At 42.6% G+C, this 20,000-nt stretch overlaps 1 protein-coding gene across 3 annotated transcripts in view; it reads left to right on the forward strand.

Annotated features, from left to right (window-relative positions):
* The window catches only part of septin15 (septin 15), a 27,856-nt gene that overhangs the window by 3,508 nt on the left and 4,348 nt on the right, over positions 1–20,000 (forward strand). The window contains exons 2-10 of one of the 3 annotated variants that reach the window (XM_083561246.1): positions 2,868–2,964; positions 9,460–9,566; positions 12,251–12,351; positions 12,521–12,655; positions 13,618–13,735; positions 13,894–13,986; positions 14,241–14,337; positions 18,529–18,580; positions 18,961–19,086. In XM_083561246.1, the coding sequence (XP_083417372.1) occupies positions 2,868–2,964; positions 9,460–9,566; positions 12,251–12,351; positions 12,521–12,655; positions 13,618–13,735; positions 13,894–13,986; positions 14,241–14,337; positions 18,529–18,580; positions 18,961–19,086 (926 nt within the window). Of the gene's footprint in view, positions 1–2,864; positions 2,965–8,847; positions 9,308–9,363; positions 9,567–12,250; positions 12,352–12,520; positions 12,656–13,617; positions 13,736–13,893; positions 13,987–14,240; positions 14,338–18,528; positions 18,581–18,960; positions 19,087–20,000 lie in introns of those variants that run through there. The other 2 variants (XM_083561245.1, XM_083561247.1) reach the window with 2 other exon arrangements.

Raw genomic sequence — 20,000 nt, forward strand, 5'->3', positions numbered from 1 at the left:
TATACTATGCACTTTCCCTTTTTAAAAACTCTGCTCAGTGAAAAGCAAAGCGGTCCATCATGTTACCCTCTCAGGAGGAGTTTTAGAAATGATAGTAGAAGAAGAGAAGGAGGAAGAAGGATGGAGCGAGCAGAATGAGAGAGAGAGCAGGAAGCTGGACGATGCTCTGGCAGAGATCTGGAATGAAATCGACTTCCTCCATGATGCTTTAGACTCTGTTATGGATCTGATCCGGAACGTAAATACTGAGATTCGGCGACTTTCCCACCCTTAATATTTGCTCCCTCCATCTTTTGTTTTGTCTTCCCCTCATTTCTCTCTCTCTCTCTCTCTCTCTCTCGCTCTCTCTCTCTCTCTCTCTCTCTCTCTCTCTCTTCCTTTATTGTCTGTTTTGCTCTCTTTCGTTTGTCTTTCTACTGCTTCAATATCACTTTTGTCCTTTTCTTCTTCTTGCCCTTATCGCTTCTTGCACTCTCTCTTTAATTTTTCTGTCTTTATCTGTCTATCCGTCCATCTGTTTATTTGTCCGTCTTATTTTCTCAACCTTTCTCTCTTCCTTTTTTCTCAGCCCTATTACGTATATCTTGTTCCAATTCCCTCTTTCTATTTCTCTTTCTCGCCACTTCAGAATCATTCCTCGTTCTCTTTTCCTCCTCCCAAACACCCGTAAACGTAGACCGGGTTTGTCCCAAATGCTTTTTTTCAGTTGCCTGCATCCCTCCTTTCTCTCTCTCTTTCTCTTTCTTTTTTTTTTTTTTTTTTGCCTCTTTTTAACTCCAATGTCCCAGATTGTCCCTCATTACTCAGAACTTCACTAAAGTTACAGTAAATAGACAAACGTTTGTGGACACCTGATCCTTATGTGCTGTTCAGAATCTCCACTCTTCTGAGAAGGTGTTCCACTAGAGTTTGTAGAGATTTGTTGAGATTCATTCAGCTATAAGTGTGTTAGTAAAGTCAGTTAGTGATGAAGGTGAGGAGCTTCCTGAGGTGCAGTCAGCGTTCACGTTCATAGTGTTCAATTGGATTGGAGCTTTATAGCTGGAGATCTTCCAAATCTTTCAACCCATGGAAAGATCATCTAGATGAAGCTGGCTTTGTGCATGGTCATACTGAAACAGGTTTTGGTCTCCTAGTTCAAGTAAAGAGAAATTTCATTTTCCAACTCTGAGCCTTCAACTTTGTGCTAAAAGTTTGGAGAAGATCCATATATAGCATATGACATATGACACTCCAAGTCGTTCCAAATCTCACGTCTTCTGGGTTTCCTATTATTGTTTTGAAGTAATGCGGTTCAGCGCAAGTTATTGAGTGACGATAAAGTGCTGATGTTTATCTCAACATTCTTTCACTCGTCATGAGAAAGTTCAGCGTTTGTGCGAGAGGAGCCGAAAAGGAGCCGATGTCAAGGATCAAGAGATTCACAATTCTGATAATGCACAAATATACATGACTTTTTAACCAGTAAGCTTACAGTTGTGTGTGTGTGTGTGTGTGTGTGTGTGTGTGTGTGTGTGTGTGTGTGTGTGTGTGTGTGTGTGTGTGTGTGTGTGTGTGTGTGTGTGTGTGTGTGTGTGAGAGAGATCATGTTGCGGGTTTGGATGAATTCTATCTTTTCGCAGCCAAAAAAACCATTTTGATCATAAAAAACGAATTCCAGCGTCTAACCATAAAAACCACGTTGAAGATACGAATTAATGCGATCATTCTAACGTCCTGAGACCGGCGAATAAACGTTTTAATCAGGAATCGTCCAGTCAGCTGCTGGGTGTCGTGAGCCAGGGGTTATAAAAACTCTCGCAATTCTGCTAGAGGTTTATTATACTACTGTCATGAATCATAGTGTTTTATTGCCCAGTTCTAGTTTACTGTGTGTTTGAAATTTTGTACACACATTAGGACACACACACTGCTGTACAGAAGCTTGGAACGTGCTCAAATTATTAAATTTTCTACTTTATATCAGAGAACTACACATTTGAGTTTAAGGACAAACACTAGAGGTTGATAAATTTGAAACAAAAATCTATACCTGATAGTTTTTCCGGGTTGCGTCCACAGCTGGAGAAGAATTTTCACTGTTATGACGAGAGCGGCCTCTAGAGGCAAACCACCTGCTGTTTGTTTTTACATGTGAGATGGCGTGCTGCACAGAGAGCGCTAAACTATCTATATTAATTATAATTAATAATCTTTTATTTATATAATAATATTTATTTGTATAATTACCATTCATATTTACTTCATTTAGCACATTTTCATGATTGTCAATCTTTTTTTTTTGTAATAATGTTCAGTACTATTTTACATGAAGTGTGTGTTTGATTTTTATTTATTTTTTTTAACTATCAGTTGATAAATCAGTTATCGGCAAGTACGATCCAACCCAGCTATCGTTATAGGTAAAATCGGTCAAATCGGTTTACCTCTAATGAACACTGCTCACATATTTCAGTTAGAATCTCAGCCAGCGTTCTTTCCTTTCTCCTGCAAGATGAAGTGTATAAATGGTAGTATTGGGACACAGAGAATTTATTCCTGATTCATTATCGGTTCTGTTGGCTGAATTTTGATTCTCAGGTTGTTAACCCCAAACTATTTCTCATTTTTCAACCCCCACAATTTTTCAGTCTTCTGAGAGTGTGTTTAAAATGAGGCTCCTCAGCAGATAGCTGACGTCATGCAGACTTTATCAGAAACACGATCTCAGGCTGCCGTCTGTCTGGTGCACCACAGAGACGATGGTGATACTAATAATCAGTTCAAGATCCCATAATAATCACACTGCACTCGTTGAGGGAACTCTGCACATGTGTGTGTATTGGTGTGTGTGTGTTTTTGATGAGCTGATTGGTGTTTTCCAGCAGAGGAATCTGGAGGGATATGTGGGATTTGCCAACCTGCCCAACCAAGTTTATCGCAAATCTGTCAAAAGGGGCTTCGAGTTCACGCTCATGGTTGTAGGTAAGTCATGTGTGTGTGTGTGTGTGTGTGTGTGTGTGTGTGTGTGTGTGTGTGTGTGTGTGTGTGTGTGAGAGTAGTAAGCGTCAACACAGGTGTTCATGCTTGAGTGACACATTTTTCACTTGCATGTGTGTTGTTTCAAAGAACCACCAGGAATGTTAGCCACGCCCCCTTAAAGGAGACCACGCCCCTTCAATGTGACATGGCATTTAGGACATGTCTCCTTCAATGTACCTGATTTTAAGATGTTTGCTCAAAATGAGAGATCCGAAAGCATCCATCGTTTAAATGGGAACAGGCAGAAGTTTATTACACACACACACACACACACACACACACACACACACACACACCCACACACACCCACACACTGGACTGCAGTGTCCTTGTTTAGCATGTACAGTGTGAGCTGTGACTAATGTATCACTGGAAATATGCATCAGACTTCACCATAGAAACAAGAGAGACAGTAGGACAAGGAGCGAGCAAGAGACCTGTCTGTCTGTCTGTCTGTCTGTCTGTCTGTCTATCTATCTATCTATCTATCTATCTATCTATCTATCTATCTATCTATCTATCTATCTATCTATCTATCTATCTATCATCCACCCACAGACACAAACACACACACAAATGTAATATTTTTACACACAGTGTGAGACACAGAGACACACACACACACACACACACACACTCTCTCACTCTCTCTATCTCTCTCGTACACACACACACACACACACACACACACACACACACACACACACAGTAAAGGAGTGAGACATCGCTGTGTAGCGGCTGTGTGCAGGGTGTAATGAGAGACAGCTGGAGAACCTCAGTGTCTTCCATTGTTCAGTCGAACTGATCTCAGAACAGCACAAGTCAAACGGAGCACGTGGAGCAGAGAGAAGGAACCCTGATCCACGACTGATCCTAGACCAGAGACCTTCACAGAAACACCAGAGTGTTTACACGGCTTGATTGAGAAGAGTATGAATCCCTGATGACGTTCTTTTTCTCCTTTTAAAACTGATCCCAGAACAGTCTTGAAGGACTGAATGCAGTTCGATCTTTTTTTAGAATTGATCCAGCGTCAGAGTATCAAACGTGACAGTGCTGATCACAAAACAGAGACTGAATGGTGTTAAGACTGATTCCAGACCAGCAGAACCCGACATGAACAAATTAAATGCAAGTGTTATAGAACTGATCCCAGAGCAGCCTGAAGAACCAATGTACCTGAGAAAAAAGTGTTTATAAGACTGATCCTGGAACAACATGTGAACTTTGAATAGATAATAAATAGATCCAACAGAGAATTCAGAAACTGACCCCAGATCAGTCACAGTGCAGCGTCTTCTAGAAAGAAGAGCCGTCTTAGTAAGACTGATCTAAAAACAGTGAGAGGAAATGTAGAGCATGTAACAGATGTAAGAACTTTTTTGTAGGACTGATCTCAGAAGTGAGAGCATCTGCAATATAAACTGGTCCCAGATCAGTCAGAGATGTATAAAGTAGATGAGTAATGTATTGGACTGATTTCAGATCAGTCAGAAGCTGTTGCTGAATGAAATTAGTGATCTGATTAAGCTGATCTTAGACCAGTCTTTAGAACAGTACTCTCCTAACAGAGCGGAGACGCAGTGCTGATCCCAGAGCAGCTCGAGAAGACGTGACTGAACCAGAGACGTGCTAGCGAGGACATCAGCTCTGCCCACTTTTTTCTCAAGATCCCGCTGTCACTTTACTGAGCAGAGTTTTGGCTCTGCTTTGCGTTTTTCTCTCCAGAGCTGGAGAGAGGAGAAAAAAAGTTTCCTGTCCTTCTTTTTCTTCTCTCCATTTCCCCCCTCACTTTCTTTTCTTTTCTTTTTTTTTCCCACCACAAGCATTTCCGCTGCTTGGTCTTGTATCAGTCCAGCTGGAGAGAGTCAGGGGGAGGAATGTGTAGAGATGTATGCTCGAGAGATGTTTACAGTAACCGATGCTTGTACGAGGGACTAACATCAACCAAACGTGTGTGTGTGTGTGTGTGTGTGTGTGTGTGTGTGTGTGTGTTTAGGACTGAGTTATGGAATGATTTTAGAGGGCCGAGCCAAATCACAGCTGCAGTACTCAGATAGACAAATTTGTCTCTGTCCACACACATATATATATATATATATATATATACACACACACACACACACACACACACACACACACACACACACACTGCTGACAGTTACACTCTATACGTTTCCTGTCCTCCACATTTCAAGGCTGTAGGTGTGAAGGATCCTTCACGCTGTAGACATTCTTCACATCCAAACCTGCTGAAATGTTTCACTCTTTGTTTTATTGTCAGTTTTACACACACACACACACACACACACACACACACACACACACACACACACACACACACACACACACACACACACACAAATATCTCACACACACACACACACAAATATCTCACACACACACACACAAATATCTCTCACACACACACACACATCTCACACACACACACACACACACACACACACACACAAACACATATCTCACATACACAAAAACACATATCTCACACACATCTCACCAAAGAAGGCTTTTGAGTAAATACACTATATGTTCAAATGTATAAGAGCACCCGAGAAAGAACTGAATAAACATACTGCCTGTGTGTGTGTGTGTGTGTGTGTGTGTGTGTGTGTGTGTGTGTGTGTGTGTGTGTGTGTGTGTGTGTGTGTGTGTGTGTGTGTGTGTGTGTGTAGTGTCAGTTATCAGTAATTGACCTTTGACTTTGGGAACTAATCCAGAAGTCTCTCCCTCTCTTTCTCTCTGTCCCTGTCTAACAGGCACACACACACACACACACACACACACACACACACACACACACACACACACACACAAATATGTTCAACATATGGAAAATTTCAAAACAACTCCCTGTTTTCCATTTTTACATCAGCCAATTTAAGAAACAGCCTTTACTAATATCTACACATCTAACAATATCTACCCCCATCTACACCTGTATCTACAGTATCTACACCTATACATACCTACCCCATATCTACCTAATCTACACTATACCTACCCCATATCTACCTAATCTACACTATACCTACCCCATATCTACCCAATCTACACTATATCTACCCCATATTTAAATGTATAAAACGTATTTAAATTGTATTTATATAAAATATAAATGTAGTTGCAGAGACTCCAAGCTAATTGAAAGTGTGTATGTGAGAAGGAGGGGTATGTGGGAAGGGTCGAGGGCAGCGGAACGGTGCAGATCTCCTCCACTGCCCCCGAGGTAAACAGTGGTCATTAGCTCGGATGCTCCGGAAAAAAAAGAAGACAAGATAAAAGGCAGGAATGAATGGAATTTCTCGAAAACGTGTCCATTTGTTTCTCTTCTGCAGGGGCTCTGGCTCTCCAGCTGTAAGCCTTAATCCTGTCTTACTTCTGTCATCTAGCCCTCTCTGTCTGAAAGCTCCTGTCATCTCTCCATCTGTGTGTGTGTGTGTGTGTGTGTGTGTGTGTGTGTGTGTGTGTGTGTGTGTGTGTGTGTGTGTGTGTGTGTGTGTGTGTGTGTGTGTGTGTGTGTGTGTGTGTGTGTGTGTGTGTGGTTTTGCTAGGCCTGCATTTCTTCTTTTTTTTTTTTTTTTTTACAGCCAAATGTTTTTCCAGCTGTCGCTCTTCAGTTTCTCCAGACGACCTGCTTTTAAGGTCATCGGTAGTGTTTACTTTGTTGTGTATGGGTTTGTATTTGTTTAGATTCAATTCCAACATTGAGGAACACCTCCATGTCGAGCGTGCAGCGATTTAGATGTCTTCAAACAATAAAAATCATCAAAAATCAAGAGATTCATGGCCAGGCGTCCGGAAGAACCCTCTTGGGCAGGTAGGAGGGGCATAGGTTGTCAATCACAGCGACACTAGCCAATCCGGTGCGTCTGTGAACTTGGGTTTGTGGAAGACGGCGGACAGCGCTTGTGTGTTTAATAGCCCCGTGAGTAGCAGATTAGAGGAAGAACGAGATGGTCTTCATGCTCCATGATGGATGGAAAATTGGTAATGGAAAATGGATAGATATGTAGAGAAACTCATTTGTGTTCATCCAGATGAGGATGGGTTCCCTATAGAAGTCGGCTCCTCTCGAGGTTTCGTCCACGTATCATCTCGTTGAGTTTTTTCCTCATCACTCATCACTATCATCCATCCATAGGATTTAAACTGAACAATCTCAAGGTTGTAGATGTTTCACTTTGAGCTCTGACACAGATATATGTTGAGATCATTATACCAGAATTTGTCATCACCATGCTAATTGGTTTGCCCTTCACCTTCTGTGGTTGAAGGGGGAGGTTCGAGTAAACATACTGAAATATTTATGGCCATTACTGAGAACAGAAGGTGATGAGCTGAAGGTTCTAGTCATGGGATCAGTTGTTTAATAATAATGTTAATACATTGTCAGCACATCCTTCATTCCACAAAGTCCATAGAGAATGGTAGGATCTTTGGTCCAGATGTTGAGAAAAGATGTGATACTAAGAGCAAAACCTGATCCCACTGATAGAGTCGACTTACAGTCAGGGCGTGAGGAGTTTGTGGACACCTGAGCATAAGATTGCTATTGGCTTCTCTTCGAACTTCAGATTCCACCCTTAGGCTACGTCTACACGAATCTGGATCAATTCAAAAACGACGTTTTCATCTAGAAACGTTCCACATTCACACTTTGGTTTTCAATCATCTCCCAAAAGTTGCTCGTCCACACAGTATGTTTTAATTAAAGGTTAAAACTGAGAGAAAAATAAACGTTTTCACATAAAAACCTATTAGTGTAAACAGGCCCTCAGTCTCCATTTACTGTTATAATCACCTCCATTCTTCTGGGAAGATGTTCTACTAGATTTTGTGGAGATTTGTTTAGCTACCAGGGTGTAAAGTAAAGCCAGGTACAGGTTTTGGATCTTCTAGTTCAAGTGTCACAGTACTTTTGTCCATATAATCTGGCTAGCATTACAAACGTGGTTAAATATTTTCTAACTAGCCTAGGAAGACAATTTATGGTAGAACCACTATGCTATGGTAGGAGGTCAGATTTGCTAAAAGACTGCTCGCTTGCTCATTTCTAACGTTGTTGTTCTGGAGTTTTCAGGTAGTTTATGGGTTTCTTATTGCTGCCTACAGACTTTCATGACCACTGTCATCCACTGCAGCTCAAGTCCTGGTGTTTGCGTGAGTTATCTGTGTGTGTGTTTTGAGGTCGGGTTCCTGCAGGGGTTTCTTGCTGTCATTGTTCACCAGGCGTTTAAAATGTTACTACTCACTGTTCTAGATCATAAACATGGAAGTCTAAGAGTCCAAACAGCTTTTGTTATGTATGAGAGCATCATCAGGGTGAGCTGATATCACTAAAGTGGTGTAGATGGTTGTCTGTGTGTGTGTGTGTGTGTGTGTGTGTGTGTGTGTGTGTGTGTGTGTGTGTGTGCGCGTGTGCGTGTGCGTGCGCATGAGTGAGTAGAGAGAGATGCGCCGTGCCTTTTTTTATCTCTCTAGAATAGAACTGTAAACACAACATTTTCTCTAACACACACACACACACACACACACACACACACACACACACTGCCCTCCTTTGTTTAGACGATGCAGACAGTGAAACCCTCCCAGTGTCTGATGAGTAAACTTACACCACCTTTCACACTGAACACACACACACACACACACACACACACACATTACACCCTCACAATACAGATATACACATGAAGTACATGCCCTCTGGCTGAAGTGCGTGTGTGTGTGTGTGTGTGTGTGTGTGTGTGTGTGTGTGTGTGTGTGTGTGTGTGTGTGTGTGTGTGTGTGTGTGTGAGAAAGAGAGAGAGAGAGAGTGTGCATTTGCATTCATCCATCATTCAGACTTCTCCCTGTTAAAGCAACACACCAGAAAGAGAGAAAGAATAAGGGAGAGAGAGAGAGAGAGAGAGAGAGAGAGAGAGATGGGGAAAAGGAGAGAAGAAGAAGAGAAGGTGCTTTTATTCCAAGGGAATGAAACATGTTCTTCTCCTCCCTTTGAATAAAAGCTGTCTGTTTTTCTTTCTCTGACGCACTCAGTGTCTCCACCTTTTCCTCAAGTGTTCAACTTCCAATTACAACTTTTTACCTAAATCTCTCTCTCGCTCTCACTCTCTCACTCTCTCTCTCTCTCTCTCTCTCTCTCTCTCTCTCTCTCTCTTTTTGTCAGTTGATCTTTTCCTCTATTGCTGCCCATTGAAACAGATAAAATCTCAAAGAAAAAAACTTGTGTGTGTGTGTGTGTGTGTGTGTGTGTGTGTGTGTGTGTGTGTGTGTGTGTGTGTGTGTGTGTGTGTGTGTGTGTGTGTGTGTGTTTAGCACCCATGTGCTGTTTTTATATAACCCTGCTGCTTGTTTTCTGTCTCCGCCCTGTTCAGTGGTTCTTGCATCTGATTGGCTGTTCTTCTCTCCTAGGCGAATCCGGATTGGGCAAATCGACTCTCATCAACTCCCTCTTTCTGACTGACCTCTACTCCAAAGACTACCCTGGTCCGTCCCAGAGGATCAAAAAGACAGTGCAGGTATGCCACACCCGTTCACCCATGACCTTTCATGGGGCTGATCTATTTACCTGCCCTGACCTCTGACCTCCTCTGTGGCTCATCAGAGTGTCTGAGCAGACCAGAGTAATCGCACACAGAGCTCCTGCTGCTTCTGCATTGAAGAGTGTGATGATGCAGGCCAAAGCAAACGCTCTGAAGCCCGGCTCTGAGACGTGGCCTGGCGTTTTACCCGTATTAGGAGATGATAAACAGTGCTGGGGTTCAGCATAGGGGTCCAGATGGAGGAGGAGATCCAAGTTGATTAGAGTCGAGCGCTGCTGCTGCTCTTGTTGTTGTTGTTGTTGTTTTTTTTTTTGGTTCTTTTGGTGGGGGGTGACGGAGTAAACATTCCAGCAGAGGCCAGCGGGATTCACAGGGGGGGATCTTAGGAATGTTCCCATGAAAAAAGCACTAACAGCCAGAGGCAACCGTTTTATCAGCATTCCCGACATTCCCAGTTTTCCCAGAGCGCATCACAGTCCCAGTTCAGGCACCGAGTGATTCAGCATGGCTTCCTGCTGAGTTTCTGACTTTCGACGTTTTCTTGATGCATTCAAATTCCTCACGCTTTTGCTTTTGCAGAATTAAAGGGATTTAAATACATACAGGTTGCGTCAAAAACGTTTCGAGATTAGCTCTGTTTATTGGAAATTACTTCATTTACTTTACATTTACACACCACCACCTTCTAAATCCTGCGCTCCCAGCGTTTCTGACACTCCTGGAATGTGTCCTGGAAGTGTTGTTTTCGAAGCGCGTCAAAGAGCGCGAAGTCCGCAAAAATCTGGCATGTAGGGTGGGTGCGGAAGTGAGATTGTATTGTTTCATATTGAGAAAATCACGCGTGAGAAGAACTCGGTCACATTCGGTCAGAACAGCACGTGGGAACTCCAGATGTACGCAGGACGATTACTTTTGGCACGAGGTCGGTGCTCCCTGTGACTGTGCTGCCATCTGTTGGCATGTCTCGAAACTTTTGAGGGGGCGTCGCCTACCAGCTCACGGACACACCCACCCTCTGTGTTAGTAAACGCCTAAAAGAGCAAAAAGTGGATTTCCTAATTACCATTCGGCCTCTTTTACATACATGATCTCACAGACACTTGTGATTGGCTACTGACAGTGAAGAGAGACAATATGCCCCTCCCACCCCGAAGAACATGAACATATATGTTGCACTTTCATACAAAACATTTCTCATGAAGCATGGGAAACTTCTTCTTACTGGTCTTGTGTTTCCGCTCTTGCGAACGCTGAATTGGGGAAGTGGTAGGTGTTAAGTTCAAAGCCCAACGCCACCATGCTATGGGTTGAGCAAGTCCCTCAGCCAATAAGTGGCTCAGCTGTATAAATAAGATCATTGTAAGTCGCTGTGGATGAGGGCGTCTCCGGGGCCTTAAACGCAAATGTCTGCAAAGTGCCATCAATGAGTCAATCGGAGGAAAATTGCAGCGTGAGCATGAAGGCCTGATCGCTTCAGCCAGTTTTTACTGGGATTAGTCAGTATGAGTGTTAGGAAAAAGTTATCGCCTGACCAGAAAGGCTAACGCAGACCCAATGGAACACACACACACACACACACACACACACTCACTGTGTGAATGCTGCGACACACATGGAGAGATCTGCGTACAAGTGATAAGTGAGAATGTTTGTGCTCTAGAAAGACATTTGCAAAGTATGCAACAAAAAACACTTCAGTGTGTGTGTGTGTGTGTGTGTGTGTGTGTGTGTGTTTATCCAGCACGCAGACACCAGCAAGTATATTTTTACTCCCAAACAATTTGGTGTGTTTGCCACATTGCGGCCATGGGAACGGCAGCAGGAGGGAGGCCGAACATTTTTGTGGTATCTTTTTGCTTTTTCAGACGCGACTTATGACCGTAGATGAGTGTGGGAGGAGAGGACACACTCGTTTTCTCTCTTTCTCTCAATCGGTCGCTCTTTCTCTCGGCAGTCTGCTGTCATCCAGCTATTTGTAGATCAGATGACCATGTTTGTGTGTGTGGTTGTGTGAGAGTGTGAGGAAAAAGGGAAGCAGACGGAACGAGAGATTCAGAGAGTGAGACTCGTGTTTTTTTTTTGTTTTTTTTTTCTCTCAAGCAGGTCAGACAAAAATAAACAGGCCTGTGAGACCGAGGCATGTCAAACAGAGCAGCTAAAAAAGAACCACAGGAAATGATGTAGCCGCGGTTCAGTCACGAGGAACGAGAGATAACCATCTCACCTCATTGCTGCAGGTTACCAGCAGTGTACACACACACACACACACACACACACACACCCACATCCACACACATTAACACCCGCAAAAAGTCTGTGGTATCCGAAGTCAGCAGACGCCTGAAGCTCTTTTTGCGAATCAGCTGTAGTGACCAATGGTCTTCACACTTTTCACTCCAAAGTGTGTTCCCATGATGCTCCTGTGCAGTGTTTCTGCATCCTGTGTTTTTAGTTTTCCTTCTTCACACACTGCGTCAACACAACAGGAGATGAGACTAAACCTTCTGCCAAGTGACTGAGAGGCCACGCCCCTTTAATCTCGTTAAGATGAGGCCACACCCCTTTACTGCGACTAACAAGTGTACAGAGGCCACGCCTCGTTCTGTGGATCCGAATATAATTCATAGCAATATATTAAATTGTTCTGATTGGTTCCTCAGGTGGAACAGTCCAAAGTGCTGATTAAGGAGGGGGGAGTGCAGCTCACACTCACCATAGTGGACACGCCAGGGTTCGGTGATGCCGTGGACAACAGTAACTGGTGAGTTTCCTCGTATTTCACAGGAAATGGGGCATTTGGGATGTTTCTTTTTTAACATCGGGTCACATGGGGAAATGTAATCGGGCCTTTGTGTCCTAATAAGTGTCTTTGTTCTGCACACGTTCATTCATTTCCCTTTTCTTTTCCTTCCTCTCTCTCTTTCAATCAGTTGGCAGCCGGTGATTAACTACATCGACAGTAAGTGCGAGGACTTTCTGAATGCAGAATCACGCGTCAACCGGAGACAAATGCCAGACAACAGGGTGCACTGCTGCCTGTACTTCATCGCCCCCTCTGGACACGGGTGGGTACTGCAACCTCACCGCTTGGATCTTTCTTAGTAACAAAGGAAGCAGCAGAGAACCTTTTTTTTTTTCTGTTTGAGTCGAGTGGAAGTGAAGTCAAATGGATTCGGTGATGCATAGGGGGAGAGGAAGTGATATGAGATGTGTGTGTGAGACAGAGATGTCTGCTTTCAGCAATGAGCTTATCCAATGGTCTCCTCACTGAGCATGCTCTGTGGATTTCCTCGAACGCCCTCTTCCTCTCTCTTCATCTGTTTGTGTCTACACTTTACACATCTGCGTATATAAATAAATAATACAGGTGTGAAGGATAGGGAAAGTCTCTCTCTCTCTCTCTCTCTCTCTCTCTCTCTCTCTCTCTCTCTCGCTGTCATTAGAAGAGCTGTAACTTTTTTTAAGATCGTGAATCTATTTAGCACGTTCCACTCCCCCCTCTCCAGAAGTATTATTTCAAGCACTGGCTGAACAGATGAACAATTTTCCCACAAAAGCCGAGTTTCTCCGTGACCCCGTGCTCCACACTTGCTTCCATGTCCTATAAACTCTGTGATGCTTGACATTCCCGAAATGAATAAACTGCCCCTCTGTTGCCCTCTGCCACACACACACACACACACACACACACACACACACACACACACACACACATGTACACACATATACACAGTCCATGAAGAACGGGGTCTTTGTCTGTACCGAGAAAAAAACCCACAGTGACGTAAGCCAAGCGTTTAACTCTTCAACTGGGACGTGAGTGTGTATGGAGGAAAGGCTAAAAAAACTGTGTGTGTGTGTGTGTGTGTGTGTGTGTGTGTTTTTTTATTTTTTATTTATATATTAAGTTTATTTATATATGAAATCTCTCTCTATATATATATATATATACAGAGAATATATTTAAATTAAATTAGAATTAAAATACATTTTAATTACTGTTTAAAACTGTTTTTTTTTTTTTTAGGTTAAAACCTCTGGATATCGAGTTCATGAAGCGTCTACACGACAAAGTCAACGTCATCCCTCTCATCGCCAAGGCTGACACTCTCACACCGGAGGAGTGCCAGCAATTCAAGAAACAGGTGTGTGTGTGTGTGTGTGTGTGTGTGTGTGTGTGTGTGTGTGTGTGTGTGTGTGTGTGTGTGTGTGTGTGTGTGTGTGTGTACATGTACTGTGTGTTCTTCACTGACTGTCTCTCTGTTTTGAGAGAAACATTTCCACTGTTTTTCCTCTTTTCCAGATTATGAAGGAGATTCAAGAGCACAAAATTAAGATATACGAGTTTCCCGACACGGAGGAGGACGAGGACAGCAAACTCATTCGCAAGATAAAGGTAGAGAGATGATCATGCGGGAACATGTCAAATTTATATTATTTAATATATATATATATATATATATATATATGTATATATATATATATATATATATATATATATATTTATTTATTTATTTATTTATTTATATACACAAGCAATTAATACTTTTAGAACTAATGATAATGAGCTGATGTTTTACACGTGTGTGTGTGTGTGTGTGTGTGTGTGTGTGTGTGTGTGTGTGTGTGTGTGTGTGTGTGTGTGTGTAGGAGCGGATGCCTCTGGCTGTAGTGGGCAGCAACGTGGTGGTTGAAGTGAACGGCAGGAAGGTCAGAGGTCGTCAGTACCCCTGGGGTGTGGCAGAAGGTACGTTCCACTCAACCATGACCCATATGAACGTTATGAGGACTGTACCACTTTATAATCTAGACGGGGGTGCTGGAGTAGTGCTAACACATGGTGCCCTAGTGTACGCACTTATACAAGCACACGTCTTAAAATATGACCTTTTCTTCTACAACGAGTCCCGAGAGCAGGCTGAGACAAGTGCATGCTGGGTATTGCAGTTTAGTTCTATCTAATGAACAATCCTGGTCACCCCTGTTACATCACACACCACAAATGACTTTGGTGTCATGTTGATTGTTGTGGTTTTCTTTCCCTCATGTTTACGTTCTTTCTCTACCGAAGATAATTATTTTATGTTTGAATCATAGTTAAATATGGTGGTGAGCGGTGAGTCTTTTATTTATTTTTTTTATTTTCTTCCTTCCTTTCCTCTGTCGTTCACCTCTCGTTCTTTTTTTTTCTTTTCTTTTCTTTCTGTCTGTTCTTTTCCATGACTGACAGAGGGCATTTTTGGTAAACATCATCTCTCATGTTTATGCTCCTACCCCCTTTTCTACATCCCCTCCCTCCCCCCACCCCCCCGCCGTCTCGTTCACCCTGTTTATGTTGCTCTGAACGTCCTCACGGTTTAAGGTCCTGCTCTACCAAGCATCGTGGAGAAACCTATAAACACTGGCTGGTAGAAGCAGAGCAACATCGCTCTCTAACTATGTTTATAGGTTCCTAATGATTTCCCATGTACTCAAAACAAAAAACCTTTAAGAAGTGCATGCTTCCCATCATGTGGTCCCAACCCTCATTTATTTCTGTCTTAGAAGGATTCGTGTAAGGATCCATGTGGGGTCACAATATGCAGAAAAACGTAGAACATTAATTAGGTCGGCTAAGGAAAGGTCCAGTTGTTCCTGGTTCCTCCAGGTTCTCCTTGTGTCCATGTGGAGTTCCTCTGGGGTTTCTTAGATGATTGGCTGCTCTACATTGCTTCCTGGTTGCCCATGCTGCCCAAAGATCTACTGGCATTCCTTCCAGGGTATACTCCCACCTTATACCCAGCGTTCCTGACATCTACTGCGACCCCTAACCTGGATATACCAAAAATAGCTCACGATAAGCCATGAGCGCGTAAATATGCTCTGATTATTTCTCCTACGTATGACAGGGCTGGGAAATCTTTTCAAAACATTCGAATTCACGTCTTTTTTTTTTTTTGTCTTAAAAAGAGTTATCACAGTTTTCAACACATGATGGCGCACCTGATCACCCGCTCACGTGCGAGAGCATTCTATGAAGGAATCTAATGTAGAAATGGCGTCATGTTCTCCACGTCAGGGTGACCTCATGCCAAAGAAAGTTAGTAACGTTTCCTCTGTGGTTTGGAAACGGATCGGATTTAAAAGATCAGACGTTTGTCGAGTCTCTCGCCAACCCTGGAGTGGCAGCACCGCTAATTCATTCCAGCATTTGCAAACAAAAGACACCAAGCTGAATGGGAAGAACGCTCAGAGTTAAGAGATGAAGAGAAATCACCACTTTAATAATGGCATGACCACAAAAAATACGACATTCCTCAACCAGATGGTTCTTCACATTATTAATAAAAGAGTTACCTCTGTAATTGTTGTAGTTTTCTGTTAAGTTTAGTAGTTTCTCTCATCATTCATTTCCTGATCGAATGAACAAAAACGGGACACAACGACAGAACCGAACAGATGGTTTCAATTGTATTTGTGTTATGTGACCCCCTCATAGTAAAAATCCCATTCCCATAATCCCCCCCCCCTCCCCATGGCTCTTTGAACCCACCACCCCAACCCCTGTTCCATCAGCCAGTTTTTTTTTGTTCCTCTGCTTGTCATCACCACACCATGTAACTCCACCTCCCACCGTCATTCTTAGACTTAGTAGCCAATCAGGGTCGCAGGTATGTGCCGCAGGACAGACTTTGAGCTCCGATAACTCCGCCCCCTCCGGAGGCTCGGACACAGGTAGGTGGTTGTAGTGGATGATTGACACCTGGGGCGTCGGTTCGTCTTCATGGGTAAGACAACGTTTGTTCCACTTTGGAGCATGTTTGATAAGATTTAGCAATTTAGCATTTCAACTCGTATCCATAATGGGGTTTCCATTTACCTGTAATCATCATGTTATATATATATATATTTAATTACACGATTGTACCGGGTTGTACCGGGGTAATTAATCTAATTAATCGCATTTGATCACACATTAATACTGGCATGTAAATAGAGAAAATACCCTCAAAATATTAATTTAAAACATTTGCGTTTAATGAACTTTAAACCAATTATACAGAAAAGCAGCTTTCAATATTATTTATTATCGAGCACAAATCACTACAATGATCATGATTTATTACTGTTAATAACATAATCCTTCCTCTTATACTACAGTGGCCATAATTGAACAGAAACACAGTTAAACTGACCTCATTACTTATTTCTCATTCGATGGGTTTCTGAGACAAACTAATATAAAGTACGTCTTCATGGTAGTTTGGTATTTTGTCTTTCACAGTATTAACAGTCCATTGCAATCCATTTAGATATCGCATTTCTGATCTGGACTCACTGAATATATGTATGTGGACGAGTCTCGGCTCATGAGTGGAGGGTGGAGCCGAAAAAAAGAAGTGAGGCGAGAGCGATCATTGGGCTTTAAATCATGAAGAAAAAATTACACAGAGATTCGTAGATCCTGGCAGCATCCCAACGTATCGTACCGCGTATACGCCGCTTTGTTCGCCCTCCGTGCGGAAATGTAAATAAATAATCTTTTGTCATATTATTGTCGGATCAACACCAGTTATTGTTATTGATACGATAGAGAACATGGAGGCTCCCCCCCCCCCTTTAATTGTTCTAGTAAAACAGAGGTCCACAATGGCATCATTCCAAAAGTTTTGACTTCCTGTTTAGATCGAGCTCATGATCAACCTGTGAGAAAGCACGAGACCGGAATCTTATTTGAACTTTTTTTTTTTTTTTTTTTTGCTTCCTGTAACAAAAAAATTGACCTGCACAAGGGAAGGGATGAACTCGGAAACGGAACACCAGAAGTCTCAGAAGTGCTTTCAGAGCGATTTTGAGACCTGGATATTAAACATCAGCCCAAACAAACTACGGGAAGTGAAACTTGCTAATACGAAGAGTAAAGAGAGAATCTGATAAACAGATCACTTTATTCGTTCTAGGAAAAATTCACGCATCCAAAAATGTTTTTTTTCCCCAGTATGAATTCATCACAACATATTTTTGATGATCTCATCTCGTCGATCCTTTATGGAAAATTCAACGCAACAATTTTTTCGCGGAAAGACACAGTCGCTGGCATATTTTGTTTATTTATTTATTTAGAAAAAAAACCCTCTGGAACCATGATTCATGGCTTGAAATTCCACAGCTTCATGAAGAAAAACAGTCTCCGGTCTTTTCCAGAACTAATAACCAAAAAAAATCACAGTTCGGCTCTTTCGTCAGTGTGCGGTTTGTTTTTCCGTTAAAGATGCTAACGAGCCGCCGGGGTCCGCATGTTCGCCGGCGTGACCACGTGACCTCGTCTTTCTGTGTGCAGCTGCTTCTGTGTTTAATATGTAAACATCTGGGTTTGATGCTTCTCGGTTGGTGGGGTTTGTTTGCCTGTTAAACTTTTCTACAGGATGCGTCTCTTCTGTCTCGGTTGTTTTGTGTGAAAGCTAATCCACCATGTCTGGTTTGTGTCGGACGTGATGTGTGTGTGTGTGTGTGTGTGTGTGTGTGTGTGTGTGTGTGTGTGTGTGTGTGTGTGTGTGTGTGTGTGTGTGTGTGTGTCTATGTCTATTAAACACTGTCTTTAATAATCTTTCATTTTGTTTGCGTCCCATCATATCATTCGTCCAGCTCCATCTGGTAGACATCTTCTTCACCTTGTCCCTTTATGTCATGAAAACCTGAAAAAATGTGTTTGTTTATTTCCAATCCCATACAATTAATCAATATGAAATAAACCATACAATCACTAATGAATCATTTTGTAGTATTTTTCGATTCAGAGCTGCTTTTTAGGGCAGTTAAATCCACTAATCCATCGTTGTGCTCAGTTTTGGAGCCGTCTAGACGAGTATAGAGGTCAAACGCCGTCTTTTTACAGTGTAAGCAGTATAAAGCTGTGACCCTACGCTAACTCAGACGTGTGTTTCTGTTGCTGTTTTAGTGGAGAACGGCGAGCACTGTGACTTTACTGTCCTGCGAAACATGCTCATCAGGTGAGACACACACGCACACGCACACCCCTACACCTTCTATACCGAGACAGAAATTACGATGCTTCAGGAAGCCAGACACGGGTCTTTCATTAAAGGTCAAACAGTATCTGGTGCCCCTGGAGCACACAGAGCTGAGGGCCTTGCTCAAGGGCCCTGCACAGCTTTAGGCAGCTTGGCCCTAAACCCCTGACCATCTGACCTTCTAGTAACCCAGAGTCTTAACCAGTGAGCCATTGCTGCCCACAAGGGGGGGTGGTTTTTCAAGTGATTTATATAAAGGACTGTGTAGAAACTGATCTGTATGAACTATTACACACTAATGACCATAATGAACTGATGTATGTGCAGTGGTCTATTTTTAATTTTCTTTTTTTTCACAGAACCCACATGCAGGACCTGAAGGATGTGACGAATAACGTGCACTACGAGAACTACCGCAGCAAGAAACTGGCTGCAGTCACCTGTAACGGTGTGGACGCCAGCAAGAGCAAAGGCCAACTGACCAAGTATGACCTTCACCTCCACCTCAATGTACATGTCCACCTCCACATTTACCCCCATGTTCACTGCACATCAACCTTCATGTCCACCTCCACATCCATGTCCACCTCTGCATCCACCTCAATGTACATGTCCACCTCTACATTTACCCCCATGTTCAACGCCACATCATCCTTCATGTCCACCTCTACATCCCCATCCACCTCCACAATAACCTTCATGTCCACCTCCACAATTACCTCCATGTCCACCTCTAAATCCACGTCCACCTCCACATTTATCTCCATATCCATGTCCACCTTCACCTCCATGTCCACCTTTACCTCCATGTCCACCTTTTTATATCCTCTTCCACCATAATGATTATAAAACACAGAAGATTTTACGGCACGATTTTAGACGAAGTTGAATATGTGCACAATATGTGTGGACAGGCTGCTAGATCTATATTTATATATATATATATATTTGGGGACAAAAGTTATAAATTCAGTGACAATTCTCAGATGCAGCAAGAGATGCAGAAACGTATGCACCAAAACAGTGTGTTCAGTAAGTATTCAGACCCCCTACATTTTTTTCAATGTTCTGTTGAGCAGATTCTAAAATTCAATTACAAACAAAAAAAACTGAAATATCACGTGTACAGAAGTATTTAGACCCTTTCAACAACACTTGAAAAAATGAGCTCAGGTGCCTCCCGTTTCTTTTGACCATTGCTGAGATGTTTCTACACCTTGATTAGAGTCCACCTGTGTATATATATATATATATATATATATAGAAGCTCCCAGCTGCCGATGCAGATCAGGCTGCAAAATAACACCACTGAAAAAAGTGAAGGCGGACTGAATACTTTCTGAATGCACTCTGTGTCAATAATATATTTAATTACTATAACAAACAACATCTGTCTGAC

Source organism: Silurus aristotelis (genome assembly GCF_946808225.1).
Source record: "Silurus aristotelis genome assembly, chromosome: 14".
NCBI lineage: Eukaryota > Metazoa > Chordata > Actinopteri > Siluriformes > Siluridae > Silurus > Silurus aristotelis.